Raw genomic sequence first — 26,999 nt, forward strand, 5'->3', positions numbered from 1 at the left:
TGTTGACCAAGTTGGAGCAATCATGATGTAAGACGCAGCACAACTCATTCAGGATTTTATATCTATCATCTCAACGGCGAGCCACATGTCCATCCCCACTGTTTGCCCTTCTCTCCCTCAATTTTCCTTTTGGTTATTTTCTTAGTTATGCATTGAGGACCATGCATGTTCTAGTAGGGAGGGAAGCTAGTTCATTTTATATGGCAAACCATTTATAGAATTTAATTTTGATTAATATTACATGAATTGAACCTGACTGCAACCATGATTAATATGCCTATACATGAATCATACTTTTCATCCATGTTTCTGGGAATGTGTGTAGAGGAGTAAACTCCTAGAGTGGATCAAGAGCATGTTAGAGGTGGCATATTGGTGATTTTGAGCAATGTGGGGTCAAATTCAATTTGGAAAGGGTGTCTAGTGGGTGATTAGATGCTGGAAAGTCAAAGGGTAGAAATTCTATGCTCCAAAGGTAGAGTGATGAGTGAATTGAGGTCCCCCTTTCCATCAGCTCAAAATAACCGATCCCACTTATTTATTTTGTCTCGCCACTAGCCTACTCTTATTTCAAGATAGGGGTGAGTCATTCTCCAAGTCCTATGCACAGAATACATTGTCTTCACCTACCTCATTGTTCCACTCACTTTACATCTTATCCATCATCAACTTGATTCCATAAATTCATTTTCCCACACATTTCACATTCTACCGATCATCACCTTGATTTCACTACCTATCTCCCAAGTACATCTATCTTCCTTTCCACGATATCAATACGATATCGCCTCTTTGCCTCTTTTTCTGTCTATGATTCGCTCTGCATTATCTCAATCTTATTCTGTTTTCCATTCTCTCTTGACCAATGTGATTGATATGTCATTCATGCTAATTGTGTTAAGATGATTGAAAACCAAACAATGGAAGGTGTGTTACTTTTTTATGTTCCTCTTCTATTCAAAGAAGAAGAAGAAGAAGAAAATTTAACATTCATAAAAAAAAGGGAAAGGAAATTTTGTGAAGAAGAAGAAGAAGAATAAGAAATAGAAGAAGAAGAAGAAGAAGAAATAGAAGGAGGAGGAGTTTTAACGTGTATGGGCTTCTTATGTTAAATTTCCCTTCATGGTCATATTGTTCTCTATCTTTGTATCATCATATTGGTCCCATCTTTTCTATCTCCCCCATTTCTTCTAAAATCTTTGGAGTAGGTTATCTTAGGTAGCACCGCATCCCGTTGACCATACATTCACTCCATTGTTAACACCTACTCCATCCCCTTCATGTCATTTCCATCTCTCGTATCACAATCCCAACAATTCTGCCATATATTCTTCTTGTTACCTTCCATATTTTGTGCTCAACAGGAGGAGGAAATTGGCTTCTTCTATTCTTGGGTAGGAGAAATGCTAATGGGAGACAAGTACTAAGTGACCGCCACCCCGGGAGAGAGTGATCTCGCTTGCGAGAGATGTGAGGCCAGTATCAAATGAGTGAAGTGAGATTACATTAGGAGTCTAGCGTCATACCTAGAAACAAGTACACTCCTTTTTCATCTACTTAGGCATCCAAACCAATGAGAGAGGAACCCATCATTCCTGAAAAGGGTTAACACTCAAATTGTCACTTAGTGTCTTGTCTCAACTTGTGATTGATACATTTACCACTTCCAGCACTCATTTCTTTGACCTACAGGATGAAAAAAAATGACAATATGGCAAAATATCTATATATTGCTAAGGGACTAGCAATGTCTAAGTAGGGGGGTATATGATAACACCCTAATTTTGGTCTTTATTTCAAGCAATTTAGCACAATTTTATGCATTTAACGAGATTCAAAGGGTTTGTTATCATATGTTTACATGAAAATAACGTTTTCAAGTGATTTCTGATTTTTCCCTAAATTTCTGTTAATTTTATGAATTTTAAGGGATTTATTTGAGCTTGAAATAAGTATTTTTAAATGAAAATGGCAGGTTTATATTTAATTTCAAGATTTATTAGTATGGGGATGAATTACTGAATTTTATAGAATTTTCTATGATTTTTTTAGGATGTCATTAGATTTTTCTGAGATTTATTTGAGGAAGAAATGCATTTTTTATTAAGAAAAGGATATTTTTAAAAGGCGAAAAGGAGTATTAAAGTTATTTTCAAACTTTGAGGGGCTTTTCGTAAATTTCAGTCGCAATTATGCCCTCAAAAACAGCTCTCGGTCGTGTATGAAGGTGTAAAGCTATTATTTAAACAGTTACAGGGTTTTATTGAAATTACTTAGTATTTTTTTAATGGTTTTTATGAGAAATCAGAAGAGGGAGAATGCGCAAGGGGCATATACACAATTACTTTTGGGCAGCGTCAGACGGCAATTTCATATTTTAAGAAAGATTTTTACGCAAAATGTCCAATTGATTTTTCAGAAGTTGACGTGGCCTCATCTCAGCCATCGGATGCGAATCCGACGCCGCTTTATGATAGAGCGCTACGGGAGGTAAGTTCACCGCCCGCGCGTGCACGGACGGTGACGTGGCAATCTGGGAATGGTTAACGCAGTTAGAAGAACGCATCTTAGGTGCATGGCAATGTGTACCAACCTTATTTTTTCTGACCTTTTCTCTTCGTTTTCTTTTTTCGCCAGGGGGTACGTGGCGCTCAAAGATCAAACCCGACAAAATGAATTCAAAATGCATCCGACAATGAGAAAACGACACATCATGGCTTGTTAAGAAAGAAATTAATAAATAAATGAATTTAAATCTAATGGCTAAAATTTGTTGAAATTCATTTATTAATAACTTTTGATCATGAAGTCCGATTAAGACGATTTTTTTATGGATTTGCTCGTCTTGATCCCCTATTTCTATTTTCTGTAAATTGGACCATTCAGATCAGGCTACATTAATGGACAAAAATTAATTACTAATTAGGGGTAAAATGGTAATTTCTACAATTTAACCTAAGTATAAAAGCCGAATTTTGAGAGGAGGGGGTCATTCTTGATGGTGCTCTATCACAACTGCAAGACAAAGAGGAGCTCCAGCTTGGATCAACCTATTTAGTACTTTTTCTTCTTTGTATTTGAATTGTTGGTGTATTTTGGATGATGTTAGTTTAATTTCTTGATTGTTCTTGATTCTGGTGTGAACTTCTAAATCGCTTGGCTTGAACGGCATGTAATAGCCCTTACTAGGATTGAGAGGACAAATTGAGAGATTTACCTAGCTATTCCAAGTGTACATTAAAACAAAACTATTAAAAAAATCAATTTCTAGGAGATTAAATTTCCCTTTTTATTATCCAATAAAGTAGTTATTTTTGAATTATCGGGCGGGGCGGTTCCTTCCTCCTTCCTCCTTCCTCTTCTTCTTTCTTCTTCCTCCTTCTCCTTCTTCCTCCTTCTTCCTCTTCCTTCCTCAACGAGGGACTCTTCAACTTCTAGATGTTATGACTTTCAATAAAAATTCAAGAGTGTCAAGTGAGGGCCCCCGCCCCTTTCTTTTATAGGAGATCAGTGGATGGGCCCCTTGAAACTGCAACAAGAAAAGGAAATGGCTAACGGGCTAGGGCCCATAAGCAGGAGGGGAAGATATCCTCATACGGGAACCTCCCGTCGCTACAACGCAGATACGTACGTCACCCTGCCAACGTAAGCAAAATGCAGTGGCTGGACCTACAACCCTGGCCGCCATCGCTAACACCTCCAAAAACGCCACTGGAGACTTCTCCCTCCTCTGCCTTCAACGAGATGCAACCACAGCTACTACTACTGCCCAGCCTTGTATTGCACAGGCCAAGGCCCTGCTGATTGCTCCATCCACTCTCATTGATACCATTGATAACTTGCAAATTAACACGATTAATTGATGAATTTTACATTATATTTATGTGTTTTAATGACCATATATGCATGTTATCATATTAAAATGAAGATAAATGACTTACGCTCTGATTTTACTATTTCTAATTTTTATCATTTTTTATATGGTATTTAACCTCATTTCATTGAAGAAATATTTTTTACAGGGCCTTAAATACTTGGCTAAAGGTTGTTAAGGGATTTCTTATTTTTCTAGAAATTTTCCCATATTTGTTTATAATTTTCTGACCATTCTATAGCCAAGAAATGATTTTTTCTTATTTAAATAATACATATGCTATTTATTTGGCATTTTAAAAAATATATTTATATCTATATTAAATGGCATTCACGTCATTCGCCAAAATTTGGGCGAATGAATGGTGCATATTATTAAAATAATTAAGAGAGAGAGAGAGAGAGAACATGAGCATTATTGGCTCATTATGGCATCGCAAATCGCAATGCCATAACGAGCCAATCACTAGCTCATAAGTAATTATTACCTGGCGCGGAAGGCGAAGAAGAAAAGGTATTTTTTTTATTTTTGTGCAATAAATGCACGCGGAGATTAATTCTCCGCGTGCATTTATAATGATTCTTAGTCATTAGCACGTACATTTAATGTACGCGCTAACCAACACACGTGATTACATGCACATGCAGCATTGATTCATCGCGTGCATTAAATGCACGCGGAAATCGACAATGCGAGTGTCAAAAATTGTGGCTGACTTCGTCCTTTTCTGCTTATTTTACAGGAAAAAAATAAAACGAAGGGCGACGTGGCATTTTGGGACTATTTAAATCGAACATTATTCTCCAATGATTGCGCACTCCTGACGCGGACAACTACATGTCAGAACGCGATCCGAGAAGGGAGAAAACGAGGAAAATTGCGGCAACCAATCAGAAAGCACCATTTTCAAGCTTCTTGGAGGAGAGATAAATTAGTCCAATGATGGAGATTAAGCGCCACTAAAATGACGATATCTTGAGATCTAGACGTCTGATTGAGCTGAAATTTTGAGGGAATGTTTGTCTTTTCACCCTCTACATTCCCTGCGGTTGGATCTTTAAATAGAGGTCTGGAAAAGGGTGAAATTCACATTTTGAAGCTCTCCCCAAGGATTTGGCCAAGAAGAACACAGGAGTTGCTTTGGAAGTCGACAGTTCTTGATTCTGCACTCAAATTTGTAAGCTTCTAATTTGTGTTTTAGACTTCTTCTTAAGAGATTCAAAAACGCCTTGGCATGGGCAAAATGTACATGCCCTAGAAGTTGTTTTGAATGAAACAATTCTGATTCAAGATCTGATTATTAATATTTAGTTTTAAATAGATTTGGAACAATTCTGCATTTTTAGACTTTTAATTTAGGGTCAGATTTCACATTTTCCCCAAATTCTTCACTTTCTCTCTCTAGGTTAATTCGTCTAGTTTTTCTCTCTAGATTTCAAATTTTATTGTTTGGAAATTTAATTCAGTATATAAAACCCTAAATAAAAAATTCCATCCATAAATTCTTCAATTTTGAACTCCAATTTCAGAATCCCTTTCTTGATTATTAAATTCCCAATTTTAGTTCATAAAAATTGTCTTTAAATTGTATAATAATTGGGAAATTAATAATCTGAATTAATCTGATCTTATAATTGAAATAATTATATCTTGAGCTTTTTACCGAAATATTTAAAATCAAAATTAATTTTTTACTTATTTTAATTAATTAAAAATATTATTAAGTATAATTAAGGTTTATTAATTGTAAAATTAATTCATCCTTGAATTAATTCATTAAAAATTGGATAAAATTCTTGCTTGCTGCCTCCCTGTGGTTTGACCCCTTGCTTGCTCTATATTCTATATTTAGTGATTAAGGGTATTTATAAATTTTATTGTATAAGTCTAAACGTCAAATCAACGACATATTTACACGCATTTTTAGTCTTATCAACCATCATAACGCAATTGCCCTCGCCCTCTCACCGTTGAAATCAAGTTGCCAATCCATCATTGCCAAGTCACCAACACCATCATGACAACAAGATGTTTTTACTGTCATTGCCACTGACACACCTGTAACAATGACAATCTATCACAAATTAGGGTTCAGGAAACCCATCTGATGGAACAGGCCGCAAAACTGGCCCATGCGCTAAACTTGAGTCTAGAGCAAAGAAAGTCCCTCACTGGCCACTCAAAGCTGGGGCCACCTCTTGAAGCCCAACACGAGAATACCATCCATGACCTAGGGCCACAACCGACTCAACAATTTTCTATCATGATCCAGCTAAGATGCTACCACAGCCAGCTGCCTCTATACAGCATGTCACTCCATCTACTGCTGAAGTCACCATCACACAGCCCTCTTCTTCCACCATTGCCACCACTATGCTACCTGATGTCATCTACCCCAGCCAATGCCAAATCCATGTCCGACTTCGTGTGCCAAGTCTTTCATCTTTGTTGCGCCTCCACCATGATACAAGATGGCACTGTCACTGCAATACCAGGTGACACTGTCCATGGAGCCAAGATATCATTGTAAGTTCATTTTTGAAGATCTTGGAGCATCGACATCTAGAAGCATGGTGATGAGATCGTATATAATACTAGTTTATTAGAAATGGATTAAAGTTTGAGATCTTAAAAATGAAACTTGTTTACAAAAAAACATGCATGTTTGGACGAAGAATATATATTCAAAAATATGCCCAGTTGGACGAAGAACATATATTCGGAGAAGCACATGAAAAGCATACTATTGATTTACTCTCCAGCAGTGTTGTGGGATGTTGCAGTTATAAGCCACATGAAATTTCCCTCAACACTATTTTCACATGGGGCCAGGCCTGGGTGTTCTCTTACTTTCACTGAGATTATGATATATCCTCGATATTGATATCTCATCATTAAGTCATGAAGCTGAGCCAAACAGGGACTACACTTGTAATGGGTAAGGATAATGGGCTTGAGCATGGCATGTTAGGCAGACATACAACTCTGATGTCGGGGAAGACCCAAGATAAGGGAAAGGGCATGACAGGGGAGGAGGAGGCACCAGGGAAACAATATCAACTTAGTGAGATAGACAGACAAGGGTCGTTGGATGCTAGGTGAAAGAATAGCCACATACATATTTCTCTCTCTCTCTCTCTCTCTCTCTCTCTCTCTCTCTCTCTCTCTCTCTCTCTCTCTCTCTCTCTCTCTCTCTCTCTCTCTCTCTCTCTCTCTCTCTCTCTTTAACTTATGTTGCCTCCTTCCTCTCTTCTCTTTGTCCCTTCCACGTGCACGGGGATTTTGTCATTTGGACAGATCCTTGCTTCCATATGGCATTTGGTTACAACAATACATTTTAATGTAATTTTTGCATAAATTACAATCCCAATTATTATCATGCAAAATGATTTTTAAAACTATTAATGGGTTAAAGTCTTTATAGTAGTTATTCTTCATTTTCCAAGACACAATTAAATGAAAGAAATTAAAAAATTGGGTCCAGTCAAGCACCAGTAATGGCAGCATTCAAGCCAGCCACAAGAAAGTGAATGCAGAAGCACTCAAGTCAACCTATAGCCATCGATTGTCTCCAAGCCTATAGAACTGCATCTGGGTCCCCATAGAGACCCACACAAGAGAACCCAGAACGAGCCCACAGAGCCTATTGAGACCACAAATGGACGTGGATGTGCATGAGAGAGAGGAAGTGTTTAGTTTATTCAAATAATATCATTAGGAGACATTTATATACTCATTTTACTTTTTGAATGTGTGATAATGTCTAATATACTGCTTACATATTGCATTAGGCCAGGCTAAGGAGATGAGAAACAGATCGCAGCCCAATTGACCATGACCTGAATTGAATTAGGAAAACATTATGATTGGGCTTTGAGCCTTCTCGGCCCAAAGCACATGTCATATTGAGCCATTTTAAGTGAGCGGATATAATTTCAGCCGCCTGATCCTCTTAAAGAAGATTGAATTATCATTGACTTGGAGAGTGGGGCCAATCAATAGATGAATCAGGAATAAGAAGTGGCTGACGAGGCAGCTGCGGGACCACTAATGTGGCAAAGATGGGTACACCACTAACGAATAGGTCCACCGGTGCAATTTTATTACAACCATTAATCAATTCTAATATGGATCGAACGGTTGGGGGCAAAGATGTCCTTTGTCACCCCCCGACCGTCTCCTATGTTGACCGACCGGTAGAGGCCCGCGATGGGGGTATGGATCATATGACAATCCAATGGCTCGGAAAAGCTGTTAGATCGAGAGGTAGTGAACGGAGGGTCGAGAGAACCTCTCTCTCGACCCTATGAGTATGATTTTGAAGCAATCAAGGAATAAGGGGGATGTCGAGGAACCTATCTTTGTTCCAGGAATAAGGGGGATGTCGAGGACTCTTGAAAGTAACCAAGGAGCTGGAAGAGGGGCTGTGACACGTCATTACTAGCTTGAAGGACTTTCAGGAAGATCAAAGAGGACTCAGACCATCATAGAATGTCACCAGGATGGAGGAGAAGAGCAAGCAACACACAGCGAAGTTAGATAGACGACGGACGGTGCACCCATTGTTGCTCTTTGAATCAGGGCATTATGTGAGTTCAGACTTCCATTGTTCATTCTCCAAGTAGTGTCATCTTCATTATTTGATGATAGCTCACTGTCTGTTGCAGTAGGAACTAAGAATGCTTACCCATTTTGGATTGCGCACTCATTGAGGCATTTTCCCAAACACGTTTGGGGAACCTATCATTTTTTTCTTATTTTAACTATCTTTTTCTCGCTTTTCTCTCATAGAAACATATACAAATACTTCTGAAATGTTATACATATATAACCCATATTCTATTAGTATAATCGACTTATTAACATTATACTATTACAAATATTCACTCTTACTTATCCTATTAGTCCTTCTATCTTCTCTAATTTTCTCTCGAGACTAAATGTTCTAAACTCTTCAAAAACTCAGTAAAAGAAAATAATATATCATTATCTTCTTAATTCTTACATCTCTCTATATATCTAATTAAATGAACTTTTATAAACTAGGTAGTACCTATAGTTCCGCATATCTTTCTTACTCTGAAACACAAAGAGTACATATATAAATATATATTTTCTTCTTCATATAATCTACAACTCAACTTATAATCCCTTTTTTCCCCACCTTAAGTCTTCCTCCTTGCTTCTTCATTCTTCTTCTCCTCACCTCTTATAAAACAAATCCTCCTATTAATTAATTAAACTTCTTACTTCACTATCTAATTAAATCTTAATGTCCTTTATTATTAGATCCATCTGCTATCTGACATATAATTTACTATTACTTAAATAAATAACCTTCATGTGTTCTAGTAAGAATGGTATTTCATTATTCTCTCTATCTTACTAATCTTATATACTTCTTATACTGCCTACATTTATATCATCCTTAATTATAATACCATTTATTCATTTCAATATCGTACTTAGTTATTATCTCTATTATCTATAAAAATATAAAATATGATCTTATTTTATCTCTCTTTCCCTAGTTCTCTCTCACACCATTTACTATTCCTTACAACTAAGTATTATCTTAATTCTCTCAGCCGGGAACGCATGGGTGGGTACGGCACTCGAGTGGTGCGGGACGCTGAGGGGCGTGATGTGCAGTGTGTGCGGCACAAGGCTGTAGGTGATGCAACGGAAGAGGCGTGACATGCGAGGGTTGTGTGGCTGCGCTGTGTGCGGGTTGGGCGTGCACGCGGGTGCACCAATGCGCATTAACGCATGGGCGTGCGGCTGTGCGGCTGTGCAGCGGCATGTGGGGCACGAGCAGCACTAATGCAGGGCGGTCGTTGGATGAGGGCAACCTGGTATGGCAGCAGATGAGTGGATAGCGCGGTCAGGCTGTGTGTGGCGGGTTGAGGCGTGGCAGTACGGTGGCACACAACGAGAGTGCTCAAGAATGATGCGGTGAAGCATTCTTGATGGCAATGTTGCAAGGTCTTTCGGCCCTGGAAAATCAGTGAGGGCCCGTTGGTGACAGCGTATCCAGCAAGCGACCAAGAACGAGGGTCGTTGTTGGAACTGCTACAAGAATCTCCAAGAGTACTCTATGGCGAACAAGAGGTGGCACGGCGGGCGGCGACAGTTGTCTTTTTGTAGAGACGGTTGCTCACGACGGTGAAGCTGATGGTTGCGGCGACATGCGGCTTCTTTCACAGATCTAACTTAATAACGACAAGATAACTCCCAAGCGGAGGGCAGGAACCCAAACGAAGAAATCTTCAAACTTTTCAATTTCAAAATGAACTTCAAATTGGTCCCTTGGGCATGCCTCCCTTTATATAGGGTAAGGATGATGCTCAAGTGGGCCGAGTTAGGGGAAAACATCCCGTGACATGGACTTTTCCCCTAAAAGTTCAACATTACAAACGAAATAAAACAACAGTTGGGGCCCCAAACATAATGGACCATCAGTCAATTCAGAAAAAACAAAGTACAGAAAATAAAATCAAACCACAAAGGCCCGTTGTTAGGTCATATACTTTAAGCTCGGATTTATGTCGTCAGCTCGAGCTTCACATCACAGTAGCTAACAGTTGCCCGATCTTGTGGATGGTCGCCCATCACCTGCATATCTCTCTCTCAACCAATCTCTTTCTCTGCATCTCTCTCTCTCTTTCTCTCTCTATTCTCTCTATTCTCTCTCTCTCTCTCTCTCTCTCTCTCTCTCTCTCTCTCTCTCTCTCTCTCTCTCTCGCTCTCTCTCTCTCTCTCTCTCCCTCTCACTCTATCTCTCTCTCTCTCTCTCTCTCTCTCTCTCTCTCTCTCTCTCTCTCTCTCTCTCTCTCTCTCTCTCTCTCTCTCTCTCTCTCTCTCTCTCTCTCTCTCTCTCTCTCTCTCTCTCTCTCTCTCTCTCTCTCTCTCTCTCTCTCTCTCTCTCCCTCCCTCTCTCTCCCTCTCTCTCTCTCTCTCTCTCTCTCTCTCTCTCTCTCTCTCTCTCTCTCTCTCTCTCTCTCTCTCTCTCTCTCTCTCTCTCTCTTTCTGGAAATCTTTTTTCTAGGCTTTGACATTTTGGACCGGGGATCGGTCAGACTGGACCGAACCGGGACCGAACATGACCGGACCAGAACTGGACCGAACTTCAGGTAAGGTTTAGGTCCATGACAAAAAACAGGACCGGACCGGACCCTTTCCCACACTCTACCCATCCCCCTCCCCGTCGCCCTTCCCATCACCCGCCCCAAGCACTCATCGCCACTGCTCCGCACACACAATGCCTCTGCCACCCCACGTACCGACTGGACCGGGACCGAAGAAGACTGGACCGGAACCGGACCGAACTTCAGGTAAGATTTAGGTCCATGCCAGAAAACCGGACCGGGACCGTCAAACCCTAATTTTTTCTAGCATCCCTCTCTCCTATAGCTGCATCTCTTTTACCTGCGTAGAAACAAGATATGAATCCACAAGCCTTCGTGTACTCGAAGCAGCAAAGTCCTGAATCCACAAGTCTTGCTCTACTTGAAGCAAGAAAGTCCTGAATCTATAAGAGTGGCCATCAGCTATAGGACACATATAATTCCATGAGTTGGCACCCATGGGCATTGTAAATTTGGGCAAAAGATATGGTGAGAATGGGATGGGGGAGTGGCCGCCCATTGCCATTTGGGCAGTAAGAAAGAGTGTTGAGTGGAGGGCCATCAGCTAACCAAATCATGATTATCATTGATTTCGAAGGTTTATTTGCATTATAATGATCATCAATGTGTGTAATCAGGCTAAAATGCAAATGTTGCGTATTTTCTGGGACATTTTGGCATGAGATTCATAGAGATATTAATTTTGTGAGTCAAATATGTTTTATCAAAATTAGTTATAGCCCTTTATGGTATTTCTTACTTTATCGTATTTGTTTTATTTTCAGTCAATGATTGGGTGTGTCAATCATTGCAAAAAAGTGTTCATTAAGATTTTTGTAATTCATGCCACAATGCTCCAATCATGGGGTCTAACTTTTTCAAGTGCAGCGAGCTATGTTGCAGCAGAAAAAAAGTATGTGATGAAATATGCAATATTTGACAGCACACTAACACTGGGCTTCAGGAGAAAAATTTGGGATTAAAATCATAATAATATGATCAAATGGTTGGAAAATGTCAGCATGTGGTTAAGTGCCATTTATCATGAGAAAATAATGCATTGGCAAGGTATCCACAACTTGCGTCGCCACATCATGCATTAAATTGAAGGGCTGGGAGAGTTGGGGCATATCTATTTTAACTCTTTTTCCCCTCTCTTTGTATCCCATCTTTGATTTCTGCTCAGACCTTTTTTGGTTTCCTAGTGCATCAAATGTATTTGATATATTCCTTATCTAAAATGTTGTGTGAGAGATTGTTCAAGTTTGATAAAGATTCTTGGAGAAAAAATATTTCTCAGCCCTTGGAGAAATGACAATGAGGTTTGTATGATCTCTGGTATGTTTGATTTCAATTTTATCATCTTTTCTCTATCTAAACATTACATGGATAGTGTAGAAAATAATCTTTCCATTTCTCCAAACCATGATAAAAAATTCCTCTTGTAACAAAATTCCTCAAATTTATTTCAATTGCCTTTCCACTTTATTAAACCCCCATATTTAATAAAAATTGTTCAAAATTAGTAGAATATATTAAGTAAAATAAAAATTATTTCACGTATTCAAAATATTTTTTAAAGTTTTATTTTATTGAATTTGCTTTGTATAAAATATCTTAAAATCATATAAAAAATATAATAAACTGCTAAAAATGTGTACATAATATGTCTATCAAAATTTACTCTCGCCACTTTATACTAGTGAATTCAACCATTACCTTGTATTAACCACTGAAAATTTAAAAAATATTGTTGCTTAAATCAGAGACTTAAAATGAAAATTTTAACCCAATTTCTGGTTTATCCGGGGAATACAAGGACCTAAGCCCTCTTCTCATCATAAGTTTAGTTAGAGCCTTTTTTATCACCATGGAAACACCTTCCATAACATTATCCATGTCTTGATCCACTCCATAAAAGCATCCCCTTTCCACTTATCAAGTCAGAATCCATCAATTCACCCTATATTTAGATATATATACCTCTATGTCACCTTAATCATCTTCTTTTGCTCATTATTTCTACATTCCATTCTTCACCTCACCCGCTCTCATAAATTGTATATATACATACCCATTTACTCTTCCACATTTCATTTAATTATTTGCTTACTCTTTAATTAATACCTAACACTTTCTAATCTAAGAATTTCTGCCTCTCTCTCTTCCTTATTTAAAAAAGACCTCTGTTCACCAGTTACATAAAAAATTAAATTCATGATGTTTGTTCCTTGTCAAGATAAACCCTTTCTCAACACTATCTGATTACATTTTACATAGTTAAGATCAATTATAATATTACTATCATGATTGCAATTTTTCATGATGAAATTAAAAATGAAGTTAACTTCTTAACTATTATGTCATCAACAACCTTCAGCTGCCGAACCATCATTGCTACTGTCATTCCGATGGGGTTCGCGTAATCCAATACCGTCATAGAACAACCTTCCTCCAGACTGGTTATCCGTCATCTTCTACAGTAACATATCTGGCTCGTCATCCAGTATAGTTTTCATACATCATTCTGCAATATAAAGATAATGGATGAGGATCACCAATCCCCACTAGAAGATGTTGGTTATGCCTCCTTTAAAAGTTGGGGGTAGGGAAGGCACGTCCGGGACATGACGCCCTGGATGTGATGGGACAGATGATGATCCATGATGGACGGTGACATGACGGAAGTTCCGTCACGTCAGCGTAACGTCACACGTCTACGGATTTTGGGAAAATCCATCACAACAGTGTCAAGCGTCCCTTTTTACGGCGACCCATCACGTCCCCATCACAGGACGTCATCACCATCACGTGTGACGAGAAGAACAACCCTTGTGGAGGAGAGAGAATCAGATGGGGCATATCTCTAATTATTTTTAAGTGGCATCGTTCTGCGCGCGCAAATTAATGCAGGGACTTTTCTGCAAAATGCCAAGAAATCAATTTAATGACACCATGTGGCAAAATCTCAGCCGTCAGAAAGTTTAAATCTAAAGGTTTTTAAGTCTTTTTGGTAATTTTTAAATTCTTAAAAATTTGTCACGACCGTCATCAGTGACGGCTGTCCCGTCACGTCCCCCGTCACCATCACATCACTGTCACGACCAGGTCGTCATCCGTCAACGTCATGGGCCCCTAATTCCGTCACCGTCACCATCACGTCATCCGTCTCGATGCCGTCACCGTGATGTGTGACATGATTTATTTAACTTATTTATTTTTGCGGTTTTCTTATTATCTTTGAAATATTATTTCTAATATAATTTTTTAATAAAGCTCGAGGGATTTCATAAAGACTATCTGTTAAAAAAGATATTGAGCGGGAGGAAACAAACCAATTTTTATCGTGCCGAGTCGCGATCAGCGTAGTGAGCATGTCGATTCTGAAAATTCTCGTCGCGGATTTCTTCTTCTGCCTCTACTACTAATCTTACAAATTTCTTCTTGACAATTGCTCGATCTTATACCCGGAAATTCGATTATATCATTGTGTTCAGCAACTTTGCCCTATTTCTGTCCAATTTTTGTCTTTTGCTTGATCTAGAGATATTTGCGCTTAATTTTTAGTTTCTGCCGAACGGTTCATCAGCTACAATGACTGGAGCAGCCGAAAGAATCAACGTGGAGAAGGCCATTTCCCTCGCTGATGATCTTATTGGTGTCATTAAAATGGAAAGAGAAAGTGACGGCTTGATGCAGTGCCTGGAGGGAATTGAGACGCTCCGATCTTCATGGGAGGCTGAGTTCTGCGAGGTCCAGAGTTCAATAGAAGGTTTAATTTTTTTTTTCCTGTTCTTTTCCATTATTTTCAACCCAAAATTGAACCATACAAACCTCAAGGATTCAAGATCTAGGTCAATGCAAGGTTGATTTTATTTAGAAATGAGTTGTCTAAGGTCCTAAATACTCTCTCGATGAAGTCTGAAGTTCCTGAAGTTCGCGAGTTTTAATCAAAGAAAGGGACCCATCGAGAAAATCTCTTGGTGGCCCTGCAAATCTCTTGTGCATTAATCTTATTTGGTTTCGTAATCATCGGAATAACGGGCGAACTGTTTTACCCTTTTACGGAGATGAAGCTATTGTGGACTTGTAGAGATGATACGGGTTTTCTGACTATCAGACTGGAATTAATTTGATTTTTTTCCACCATTTTCATTATTATCTGCAGTTTTTCGTTATTTATGGTTTTTGTACGCCGATCCTGTTTCATAGCACGTGATTTGGGACTCAATAGTTTACACCCTTTGTCTTGTAATGTCATTTTTCTATATTGGTGGCTTATTTAGTTAGATTAGCGTCTTCCCAAGAACTTTCAAAAGAGAGAGGTAATCTCAGGCTCTTCAGTCGCGATGAAAAGTTTTGAAAGAAATGATTAATCGTGGCCTTTATGTAGAAACGACATTCATCCGCTTAACTTATAAATGTATGTGATATTTACATGAAAAATTCGTTAATATTTACATTCACGTTTCTTCAAAAAAATTCTCCATATTCATGTGCATTGACATTGTAACATCCATTGATTTGAAACCTATATCTGAATACTATTTACATGACAATTTCTATGATAATGTTGTCTTCCTTATCTTCATCTTCATTGACTTTGTAACCTATATCTTAACAATATACGTAAAGTCGAACATAGTTTATTAGGTCAAATTCCACGTTCTTGAGATCACAAGGAATCGAAAGAAGAAATGGACTGATCTTAGGACTAAACTATTGCTAGGCAATGATTCATTTCTAATCATATGAATGCAGGATGTCGCAAAAGGATCAAGGAATGTGAACAGCAGATTGATGAAGCAAAGCGTGAAACAGTTCCTGATGAACAGTTGAATCGTCTTCAGGATGAGTTAAAAGAGGATCTGCAAAACGAAAACCTGCTTTTAAATGAACTTAGATGAGAATCTCTCCCTAAATATTCAGTTTATATGCCTGCTTGTAAACTGCCCCTGACATTTACTATAACTCATCTACACAGAAATCAGAAGCATGATTGACGAGCTGGAGAATAAGAGGATTTCCATTGAAAAACAAAGGGCGGACAAAAAGAGAAAAGAGAAGGATGAATCGAAGATGCTGTAAGTATTCTATATTTTTTTACAAGACTTCTTTTTCTACTTTTTGCAATAATACACCGCTTTAATCCAGGAACACTCTCTATATGTGCACCCAAGTGACAAGAATTATCCCTGATTTGGACAATAAAACTGGCATTTCTGGCTGTATCCTTGTCTTAGTTAACTATTTTTAGTAATTTTTTTACTAACCGCCTAATGTTCTGCAACTGTTAATTTCCTTAAGCTGGCATCGGGTAGATATTGTAGACAGTGAGAACAAGAAATTTGAGAAGTTTCGTTTCGAGTCCTCGGCCGCGTCATTTGAAACCTGCAACAGTCTGTGGAAGATGCTCGACTAATTGAACCAAAGCCTACCGGAGAAGAACTCTACGCAGAAGGATTATAAATTTCAAGATTTTTTGGGCATAAAAGATGATAATTTTGTGTCAGTTCAGAACAATGGCGTATTATTCTCAATGTGCTTAAATCCAAAACCTTTGTTCTGTAAAGTTTTTCCGCATTTCATTTTTAACCAGTGCAGTATTCTTTTGGATGATCATCTTGTCTATTTATTTCTTTACTGTACTTAATCTTTTTAGCATGGATTATAGTCGTCTGCTGTTTGCAGTCCCAATATTGAAAGGAACGACTCTTGTTTAAATGTATAAAATTCAAGCCTGCTGCCACTAAATTTGGACTTTATTAGAAACCGGACACAGCTAACATAACTTTTTTTTTTTGAAAAAGTATAACTAAATAAATAATAGTTTCCTTTTGAGATAGTTCCTGTTTTGAAAATATTAGTTCACAATTTATGGCATGATTCCATCATTTGGAACACCAAAGCATAACAAAGATTATATGTAGATTCTGAGACAAATTTAACCGAGGAATGAGAAACAACTCCAGACATATACGTGGACATCCAATGAAAGCAATTGCACACAATATACAGACAATTATCAGTTTAGTGACACAATATACACAATAGAAATATACACAGTATACAGACAGTTATAAGCTGTTGAACAGTTCTTCAAGAGCTGTGTAAAGGGGCTCAGCTGCTCTGGGTCTCTCCACAGTCCCAAGAAGAATATCGCGTGTGGCCAAGTAGGCATCCCCATAAAAGCGGGCATTCGTCTCTTGTCTAGTCATAACCACATTTCCTTCCAGCGATGCCCCCAGAAACGCACCTGCTCAGCATTCTCACTACTATCAGCTTCTACCCATTACATGATGGCTAAAACAACCCAGTTTCATATATTTATATGTTAGATTGACATGGTTTTCTCTAGTTTTTTTTTTCTTCTTACTGTATTCATACCCTTGGCAGGGTTTGGCACTGGCCAACATCGATGCCATCGTCAATGACATCAACCCTCGTTGACATTGTGTTAAGGTACTGACTAATTTGTACGGAACAAAATTAGTCAGTAATGCCTCTCGAGTCTTGATCTCAATCAATGCACCAATCGTATCAACCAAGATTGTCAGTGAGTGATTACGTTTCCAAAACCAAGTGTTCAGTAGAATTTCAAACAGTAAAACAATGATGGATGAGAATGGAAAACCGAATCACGGGGGGTGGAGTGCCGTAGCCCAGGGAAAAGGACATAGTGGAGGGCCCAATTGGCTTCCCCGCTCCCGTAGCAGAAGTAAAGATCTGGATCTAGCTGAAGATCAGATCGATTCCCCAGCTCCTCGCGGAAGAGATACTCTTCTCACTCGACGAAACTTCTTCAACTGATTTCTTGATTTTGATGGAGAGCCCCAGCCTTCTATATATTGCGCTTCCCGCTCTTTATTCAAACTCACACATGCAGCATCAGTTTGCACGTGTGACTGAAGCTCTGCGTCTCCTTTTACTTCGGTAAGTCTTCACCGAGGACTTATCACATTGATGACAGCGTTGAGCTCTACAGACTATAGAGTGGTAGACAATGATGATGATGGTCGACATGGGCAAGGTTACAATTGGACGATGACGGGGTTTGGTTGTTGAGGACAGAATCCATTCACCTCAGCTTAACTTAGCGAAGTGAAGACTATCAATGTCAGCGTTTTTGTCGACATCAATTGGTCTAGTTCACGGAATGTTTCTCAAAATATGGATGGCTTGACAGTGACAACATCAATTGATGCGAGCAACATCATCAACTATTAGTCAAACACCCATCATTGTCATCGTCAATGTCCCGCGTCAACAGTGTTGAGGTGTGACAAGCCGTACCCATTAGTGTTTGGAATTACTCTATAAAGCGAGTCCTTGAAGTAATGGGTCAAGCCCAATAAGCTTTGTCACTGGTAATTAAAATGGTCTCATTAAAGTAATTGTTGAGACTTTTTATTTTGGAAAAAATAATCTGAAGGGAAGAGAAGTTGGAGAGGTGACTTGACTATTGGCTAGCAATCTATTGATGCATGATTTTTTAAGAAGAAAAGAGGGAAGATCACCCGAAGTCAGTGATCAACCCAAAGCTAATTATTTAGCGTCCGCATGATTTTTCTGCGTAGAAAAGAGGGAAGATCACCCGAGGTCAGTGATCAACCCAGGGCTAATTATATGGAGCATGCATGATTTTTCTGTGAAGAAAAGAGGGAAGATCACCTGAGGTCAGTGATCAACCCAAAGCTAATTATATAGAGCATGCATGATTCTTCTGTGAAGAAAAGAGGGAAGATCACCTGAGGTCAGTGATCAACCCAAAGCTAATTATATAGAGCATGCATGATTCTTCTGTGAAGAAAAGAGGGAAGATCACTTGAGGTCAGTGATCAACCCAAAGCTAATTATATAGAGCATGCATGATTTTTCTGTGAAGAAAAGTGGGAAGATCACCTGAGGTCAGTGATCAACCCAAAGCTAATTACATAGAGCATGCATGATTTCTCTGTGAAGAAAAGAGGGAAGATCACCTGAGGTCAGTGATCAACCCAAAGCTAATTATGTAGAGTATGCATGATATTAATGTGCAGGAAGAGAAAGTTTAACGGATAAAGTGAAACCACCTTTACTGCAACTGTACGTGTAGCAAATCCCAGAACCTCGGTCCCCAGCCCGAAGATCTGCCTCAAGAACTCGCCCAACCGGCCCTGCAGCCGCACTCAAACCAGCTCCAAGAGAAAAATGCAGTTGACTTGTGAACGCCTTTACAGCTTTGGACCCATGAAGCACCAGTATGTAATCCGTCAGCTCGCCACCAATCTGCCAGCATATAGAAAGAAATTGGACAGTTGAAATTTCTAAAAATATTGTATGCTTAAAACTAGATTATATGCTAACACATGAATTGAAAAAAAATATCAAAATAGGGAGGAAATATGATCACCTGTGGGCCCCACCCCAATCCAGCGGATAATATTGCAGATGGTGCTGACCATGACCCGTCTGACCTTCTGGAAATAACTAACCCAGTACCCACTTTATAAGTCATGAAAGCACCAAATTTGGCCACAGTTAAGATTGCCAATCCTCTCGCTCCCCCCAAAACAGCCACCGGAATTGTCTTCTCAGGATCCAATCTAGAGACCTGCACGTTGGAATCAAGATATTCAATGAAATATGCATGCAATGGCTGCATCCATTTGTGTACTTATATGACACAAACTATATGCAGAGAGAGAGGGAGATAGAAGAAAAATGGTTACAGGCCTGGATCAGTGGCTGACCCCCCTCAAGGAGGATAACCTGGAGATTCGGCAACTCTTTGTCTGTCCTCCTAAGTGAAGGGATACATCTATCCAAAGGTAAACTATTCTAAGACAAATGACAAGGACCCAAACATTGGTTCCCATCGGAGAGGGAACACGAGAAAGTCGGAAGAAGAGTGAGTGAGATAGAATCCTAATTCTTTGACTGGTCTCCTTAGAGAAAAGCTACAGGTATTTGAGAAGGATTACATGGTCATGCTAAAAATACCAAAGTACTCATGCCAGTTTGAAAGCCAGAACCGAATTTTTTTTTTTTGAATTAAAGCCAGAACAGACTATGGTTACAGAAAGACCAAGAAAATACCTGTCTGTAACTCCTCAGAGTATTTGTCGCCTTGTAGATCTCATGCTCCATCGTTAATCCAATTGGCAGATTAAGCCACCCCCTGGAACATGTCCAGTCAGTGACATCATGTTTGGCCATCTGCATCGCATTGCTCATGGACTTGATCAGAATATCCTGCAACGGCTCGAGCCGGTCATAGCAGCTGTCGCAGACCCTCTGAGGCTCTCGTTGCCGGAACTTAACCGGCATCAAACACCTTCCTTTAGAGCAGGCCCAGCAAAAGATTCCGCCACAGAATCGACAATGATGCCGACCACGAGCAAGGGCCTTGAAATGGGAGCCACACTGCATGCAGCCAGAGGCATGGCTATCAGGAAGCCATTCCGGCGGTTCTGCCAGCAGAACCTCTTTATAACTGCAGAACTGAAGAGCTTCGGCCTCGGGGAGAGACGGCGCACTCGGAGCGTAAACAGAGGAATGCAAGAAGCTTTCTCCATTTCTGCTGGACTCCAAGAATGAGAGGTTTGATTTATTTCTGCTCTGAGGCCCATTTTGAGAGCTGCTTTTGTTTCTTCCAGTTATTATAGCAAAAACACCCTTTAGAACGTTCTCCAAGTTCACCTCTGGGATTGGATTTTGCTGCATATACTTTTGGTCTTCTTGGGTAGAATCATATCCCATCTGAGGAAACCTGTTAAGATACCCTTGTTGAAAGGAAGGTGGATCTGGAATGCATAGAGATTCAGGATACTCGCTTTCTGAGTCAACTAGTTTGCTCTCATCCTCAAACCTCGCAAATAAAGGATAAGCAGCTGTCTCCTTGGATTTACCCATTCCTTCAAGTGAGAAATTTATGGCTCTTGTCAGGGAGAAATCCTGAGAGAAATGAAGATTCCTGAACCCTAGAATTACAGAAATTGAATAAAGCTATCCAGCTGAAAAGGGGGTTCTTGATTGGAAAATTTTGATGAAGCCAAGTGATAGGAAAAACTTGTCTCTCAAAACGAGCAAAACGATTATCATCTCAAACTTCATATGGTATGAATTTATTATGAAGGCACAAGACAACTTGCCTATAGCATCAACAAAGGAACCAGGCGGGGCAAAGAGAGCGGTGATAACTAAAAAGTCCCACTGGTCTTCGATTTCACGGAAGATGTTTGGCCGAGAATAAAATTAGGCAGATTAACAGAAAATTAGGCACAGAATTCGACATCAAAGCAGGGTAGAGAAGACAAGAATAAGAAGAAATTCAAGAGAATCGATTAACTCCGTTTGCCGATTCAGGCGATTCCGCAAAAACGCCGAATGAAAACCATCTAACCGATCGATATAAGGAAAGATGGGAATGGGAACCACAAATAAATTGTATAGAAATGATTTTACAAAACCACAATTTAGAAGGAGACAGAGGAACGAGCCTTGATCAGGGCCTGTAGATATCGATTACTCCTAAGAGATTCACCTCATCTACCTTTGGCTGCTTCCCCACGGAAGATAAATGAACGATGATTGTCGATCGCGGAGACTCGGAGAAAAGCACAATCGAAAGAGAGAAAAAAGCCACGAAATTGGACGAGATAAAGAAAAGAAAGAGCTCGCCCCCAATGGCAAGAACACGCAAGGGTATTTTGACAATAAGAAAAGGATAGGCCAAATATATAAATAAAGAATAAAAAGGGAGTTTTTGTACAAATGGAATAGATTTTCTTAGTTCATACTTTTTTTAATTAGGAATTAGGGTAGTGCGATTCTTGCGTCGGGTGCGATTTTGGTACGATGTGCGATGCCGTTCGAATCTCAAAAAGCAGTCCTGTGCGGTTCTGAATAATTTGAAAAAAAAACATGTATCTTATCAATCAGGGATGGGAAATTCATTGTTCGTCATTGAATGAATAATGTTAGTCAATGAATGAGCATGTCAAAATAGGTGTTTGTGTTCGTATTCATTTGAAAAACCTGTATTATCTGTGGGAAAATTTAGAAATTTGACTTTAGCTATTTTTTCTTGGAAATAATCATTATAAGTGAAAATACTATTTAGACAGTATTTAGAAATACAAACTAGTGTCAGCTGTAAAACTGTCAGTCAATAATAGAGTTAATTGCACCAATATTAATAATGAGTTAGAATTTGACTTTAGCTATGTTTTCCTAGAAATAATAGTTGGCGTGTGAAATAGTACTTGGATAGTGTTTAGGAATATAAATAATGGTCAATTGTTAGTATATTGCTTTAAAATTAATGTTTAAATCAGTAATGCAACTAATTGCATCAATATTAATATTGAATTAGAATTTGATTTAGCTATCTTTTTAGGAAAAAATCATTCGGTGTGAAATAGTATTTAGATAGTGTCTAGGAGTATAAGTAATGGTCAACTTTAAAAGTACTGTTTTAATATTAATGTTTTAAATCAGTAATAGAACTAATCTCATCAATATTAATAATGAGCAAGATTTTGACTTTACCTATCTTTTCCTAAGAATAATCGTTGGGTGTGAAATAATATTTGGATAGTGCTTAGGAATATAAATAATGGTCAATTGTTAACATATTAATTTAAAAACGAATGGTTTAAATCATTAATGCAAATAATAACATCAGTATTGATAATGAGCTAGAATTTGACTTTAGCTATCTTTTCTAGAAATAATTGTTGGGTGTGAAATAATATTTGGATAGTGTTTAGGAATATAAATAATGGTCAATTTTTAACAAATTACTTTAAAATTAATGGTTTAAATCAGTTATACAACTAATTGCCTCACTATTAATACTGAATTAGAATTTGATTTTAGCTACTTTCTAGGAAAAAATCATTAGGTGTGAAATAGTATTTAGATAGTGTCTAGGAGTATAAGTAATGGTCAACTGTAAAAGTATTGATTTAAGAGTAATGTTTTAAAACAGCAATACAACTAATCTCATCAATGTAAAAGTAAACATTGTACTATGAACTATGTATTTTCTAGAATTTTATTAAAGATGGTTTCATCCCCAAAGTAGAAAGATAGTTTTGTAAACATTACATAGTCAACAAAGTTTCTAAAACATAAATAAAGCTAGAGATAGTGAAAGATGGCTGGAAAGTTTGAGAGTGACTAGAAAAACATAGTGGTTCACTCGACGAGACATCTGTTGCCGCCTCTATGTTTCCCAGGATAACGAGGCGAGTTGTGGAAAGGTGAAGTGGCTGACATGATGTTGGACTGAGGCAACCATTTCTCGTGTGGAGTTGTAATGGTTCCAAAATATGCTATCTGATGGAGCACGTCAGCTTGCTCCCTTGGAGACCCCTTCAGGACCGTCATTCTCATCATCGACGGCCCGCCAGTTAGCATTCCGACCGACCTGCACGCCAAGGCACCAAAGAAGAATCCCGGCTTCGACAATCCCGGGTGAAATTACGTTCATCTTTTTTATTGCATTTTGGTTTCTTTCGCCTATTCGTTTAGTCGCATTTATGTTTTCTGTCTCTTCTAGTCATTTTCATCGAGTCGTGAAGCATCCGTCATGCGTCCGTATCAGTCTTCTTCTATTTTTTTGTTTTGTTATTTTGCATATGTTTTGGTTGCATACAGGGGCCCATTCTATAGGGGCCCCCTTAATGGACCATACCCCCCTGATGTAACACGATGGACATCGGGATCGAACAGTTCGTGTTACACACATGGTGGCGAGGGATAATCAGTCATGTAGGAAAGCTGATTAATGTGGACCTCATGCAAGTAATGATGCAACGATGAAGTCAATGAGAAGTATAAATTCAATGTCGATGTACACCAACGACCATTCAGCTATGGTAAACAAGATTAGAAATGACACTAGGCTCCCGATGATCTGGACGTCGGGTTGAAGGCTGACAGTGCGAGCTCGGTCAGTGCCACTTTTGCACACACCCTCGACGGTCTGAACTAAGGACGTACCGATTGAAATCCTAATCTTTGGAACTTGAATCCTATCTATCACTAATCTAACCCTAGTAGTGGAGAAAATGTTCGGAGGCACTAAAAGAAATAATATAACGCCGAGAGAGAATTGATGAGCATACCATGAGCGGTAGGCCCAAGCGTTGTCTGATTCAGAAGTAGTGGAAGGTGAGTAACACGCTGGTGCGGCAGCGCAAGTAGGCCCGATACAAGTAGGCCCGACGGCACAAGCAGGCGGCTACGCATGGCGACGGCCACGATGGCAAGGCACGACGGCACTACGGCAGCAAGACAAGGTGGCCGCAAGGCAGTGAGGCAGGTAGCCGCAGCTGACAATGGTGATTGCGACCTCAAGTGCGGCCGTGGCTGTGAATGCGGGCGCAACGGCGACATGGGCAACACAAGGAGGCGGCGATCGCAAAAAGAAGGCCTGGCAATGGCAGGGGGGGACCCTGCCAGTGGCGACGGTGGGGTGCGGTGCCCGCTAGGGCTGCGACGCTTGCGGGATGTTGCGCCGGCATCTGGCAGTTGATGTGGCTGCCCCGGGTTGCCACAACGGATGCGGGCGGCAACGGCGGCCGCTAGCGGCTGTCGTGGCGCCTATTATGCGGGCGGCTGCGCTGGCCCCTTGTGCTGTTGTGTCCGCGGCCATGGGCACGGCTGCGGCCGTGGACACGGTTGCGGCAACCGTAAGCGCTACTGAGCGGTCGTGGGTTGCTGCAGCGGATGCGGGCACAGTGGCGCACGGTTGAGGCTGCCGGCGGTGCTGGTGGCCTCCGGAGGCGTTGGGCGGCCGGGAGAGGTTGTGGCCAGAGCTCTAGTGAAGGCGTCAGTGGCGGTGGTGAACGCTAGGGTTTTCTCTCTCCTAAATTTGTAGTGGCATTTTTTTAAACATAAAAAAACTAAAAAACACTATAAAACAGGAAAATCCCTAAAAAATATCATTTTATTATCTTTCTTCTCTCCTCTTCCTATGGGCGGGTCCCACCTTTTATTGGGGCGAATATGGGCCTCCCCCTTAGAAATAAAGGGGGAGAAGGCCCAAATGAAAGTAATTAGGCCCCAATATCAGGAGAGAGAGGCACACAAACACAACCACACATGCGCTAACACACTCGCAAACGTGTAGGTCCATACGGCGGTCAAAACACATGCGAATAAACAAAAAGAAACACATACGCGGCCGACATACAAGTTCTACTAAACAAAGAAAATATAAGAAAAGATAACGTCAAACCTTTGTGGCCCGTTGACGAGGCCCGGTACTCTAAAGGGCTGGTTCTCGCGCATGAGCCCTCACTCAACGAACTGGTTCGATGGTGCCTGCGAAGCTGGTTGGTCCCGCATCACCCCCTTATGGATATCCCTAGGGCCAATTAATTCCCACTTTATTAGGGAAGAGTGGGCCCTAGGAGAACTCAGCCCATGCGTTATCGATTTAGTTGTTCTTGTGTTTTTGCTTGGTCTCACGAGGAAAAGATAAAGGAAAAGAAGAGGTGAGGAAAGAGAAGAACAAGGAGAAGAGGATTGGGAGAAGAGAAGGGGAGGCGAATCCCTTGGCATACGAAAACACCCACACATCGGCTGTTCTAGCTGCCTGGTTCTCTCCATTCACTCTCTCCCTTCCTTTTTTTCTTGCACTGGATTGATCGACCAAAGGGACTGGTGGATCTTTGTTCTCATCCCCCATATGGGCATTAGCCCCTTACCGCCAGCGAATGGGGAAACACCAATCAATGGTTCTCCCTGTGAGGCATACCGAATTGGCGGAACATTACGGGTTTCTCACAACTCGAACGCACCGCGCCGCCCACCAACTGAAAGACACGTATCCTGGTGAGAGCGCCGCTGATCTAGAAACCTGTGTGGTCAATGACACGACTGACGACGCCTTTCTTCTGTTGTGCCCACCATCAAGGGTGATCCTTGGCCATTGTGCTACGGCCCGAGTCATCAAAAGAGTGTCCTAGTGGCCTAAATTCAGAAGGCTCGCTGACGTCCAATGACCCACCTCAATGTCTTGGCACCCTCGTTGTCAAGGCCTGGATCTGTGTCGTGAGCGCATGTTGGATTCCATCGTACATGGAGGTCATTGGTTATCCGACGATTGGGGTGACCCCGCCGACAACAAGGATGCCCTCCGGCATTATTGGCGGCCGTGTTGCCTGCAACTCGCAAGTGATTATCGGTCAGACGACATCCAACTTCACTATCTAGGTATCCGAGCATCGTCTCTGTACCAACCGGATGACGTCCTAGACGACGTCTGGCATCACTATCGCGCCACTGGATAGATTTACTTCTCTTCCATTCGTAGCAGGGATTTGGGGCTCAATCATGGAGTATACTGGAACCAATGAAATGAGATCTGCAAGGATGTGCTTGGTACTTACCCTGATTAGTACAATTTACCTAGAGGATAATGGGTGTCCATCACCTATGGTGGCAATGTTTATTGTTTTTGTGTCATTGTCATGGTCATTGTCAGTTTCAAAATCTGAGCTGACAATGATAAGAGTAGACTCCTAGGTTTACTTTGCCAGTCTCAGCTAGAGAAGTCATACACTCTTGCGTAATATGCGTCGAGGTTGAGCTTTCGCTTCCTCTAGTGATTTCATGCCGCCATCAACATTAGGTGAGACCTGAAGACTGACTGTAGCATAATCCATGCTACTTGCTTTTACATAATTGACGTTCATGTATGAAAGAAACAATGTTCCAAATAATGATCAATGATAACATGCATTTTAAGTACCTTATATGATCATATTTACCTATTTATCTGCATTTAATTACTTATATTTGCATGTTATCAATCTTAAAATGATTAAATCTGTTCTTAGAATGATTTGTTGATTTTACTGCATTTGTATGGATTTTCTAACAATATATTCTAAAAGAATACTATTTTTGAGATAGAAAATGATTTTTCTAGAATTTTTTGACATTTTATTTGGAAAGATATGATTTTTTTGAGTCAAAAATATATATATATACGTATTTTT

The 26,999-nt window shown here is 40.0% G+C and overlaps 2 protein-coding genes across 2 annotated transcripts; one reads left to right on the forward strand and one right to left on the reverse strand.

Moving 5' to 3' along the window:
* The first annotated feature begins 14,320 nt into the window (after positions 1–14,320).
* On the forward strand, positions 14,321–16,623 carry LOC144701683 (plectin-like protein). The gene is made up of 6 exons (XM_078573420.1): positions 14,321–14,369; positions 14,569–14,773; positions 15,763–15,904; positions 15,984–16,085; positions 16,156–16,229; positions 16,323–16,623. Exons 2-6 carry the CDS (start codon positions 14,596–14,598, stop codon positions 16,421–16,423), a joined length of 597 nt encoding a protein of 198 aa, XP_078429546.1. The 5' UTR covers positions 14,321–14,369; positions 14,569–14,595; the 3' UTR covers positions 16,424–16,623.
* Positions 16,624–16,978: 355 nt separating this feature from the next.
* Positions 16,979–21,702, reverse strand: LOC144701681 (RING/FYVE/PHD-type zinc finger family protein). The gene is made up of 5 exons (XM_078573419.1): positions 21,527–21,702; positions 20,080–20,937; positions 19,394–19,594; positions 19,074–19,269; positions 16,979–17,257 (listed from the first exon to the last, which is right to left on the reverse strand). Exons 2-5 carry the CDS (start codon positions 20,893–20,895, stop codon positions 17,079–17,081), a joined length of 1,392 nt encoding a protein of 463 aa, XP_078429545.1. The 5' UTR covers positions 20,896–20,937; positions 21,527–21,702; the 3' UTR covers positions 16,979–17,078.
* Positions 21,703–26,999: the final 5,297 nt, after the last annotated feature.

This window comes from Wolffia australiana, chromosome 4 (genome assembly GCF_029677425.1).
Source record: "Wolffia australiana isolate 7733 chromosome 4, ASM2967742v1".
Taxonomy (NCBI): Eukaryota; Viridiplantae; Streptophyta; class Magnoliopsida; order Alismatales; family Araceae; genus Wolffia; species Wolffia australiana.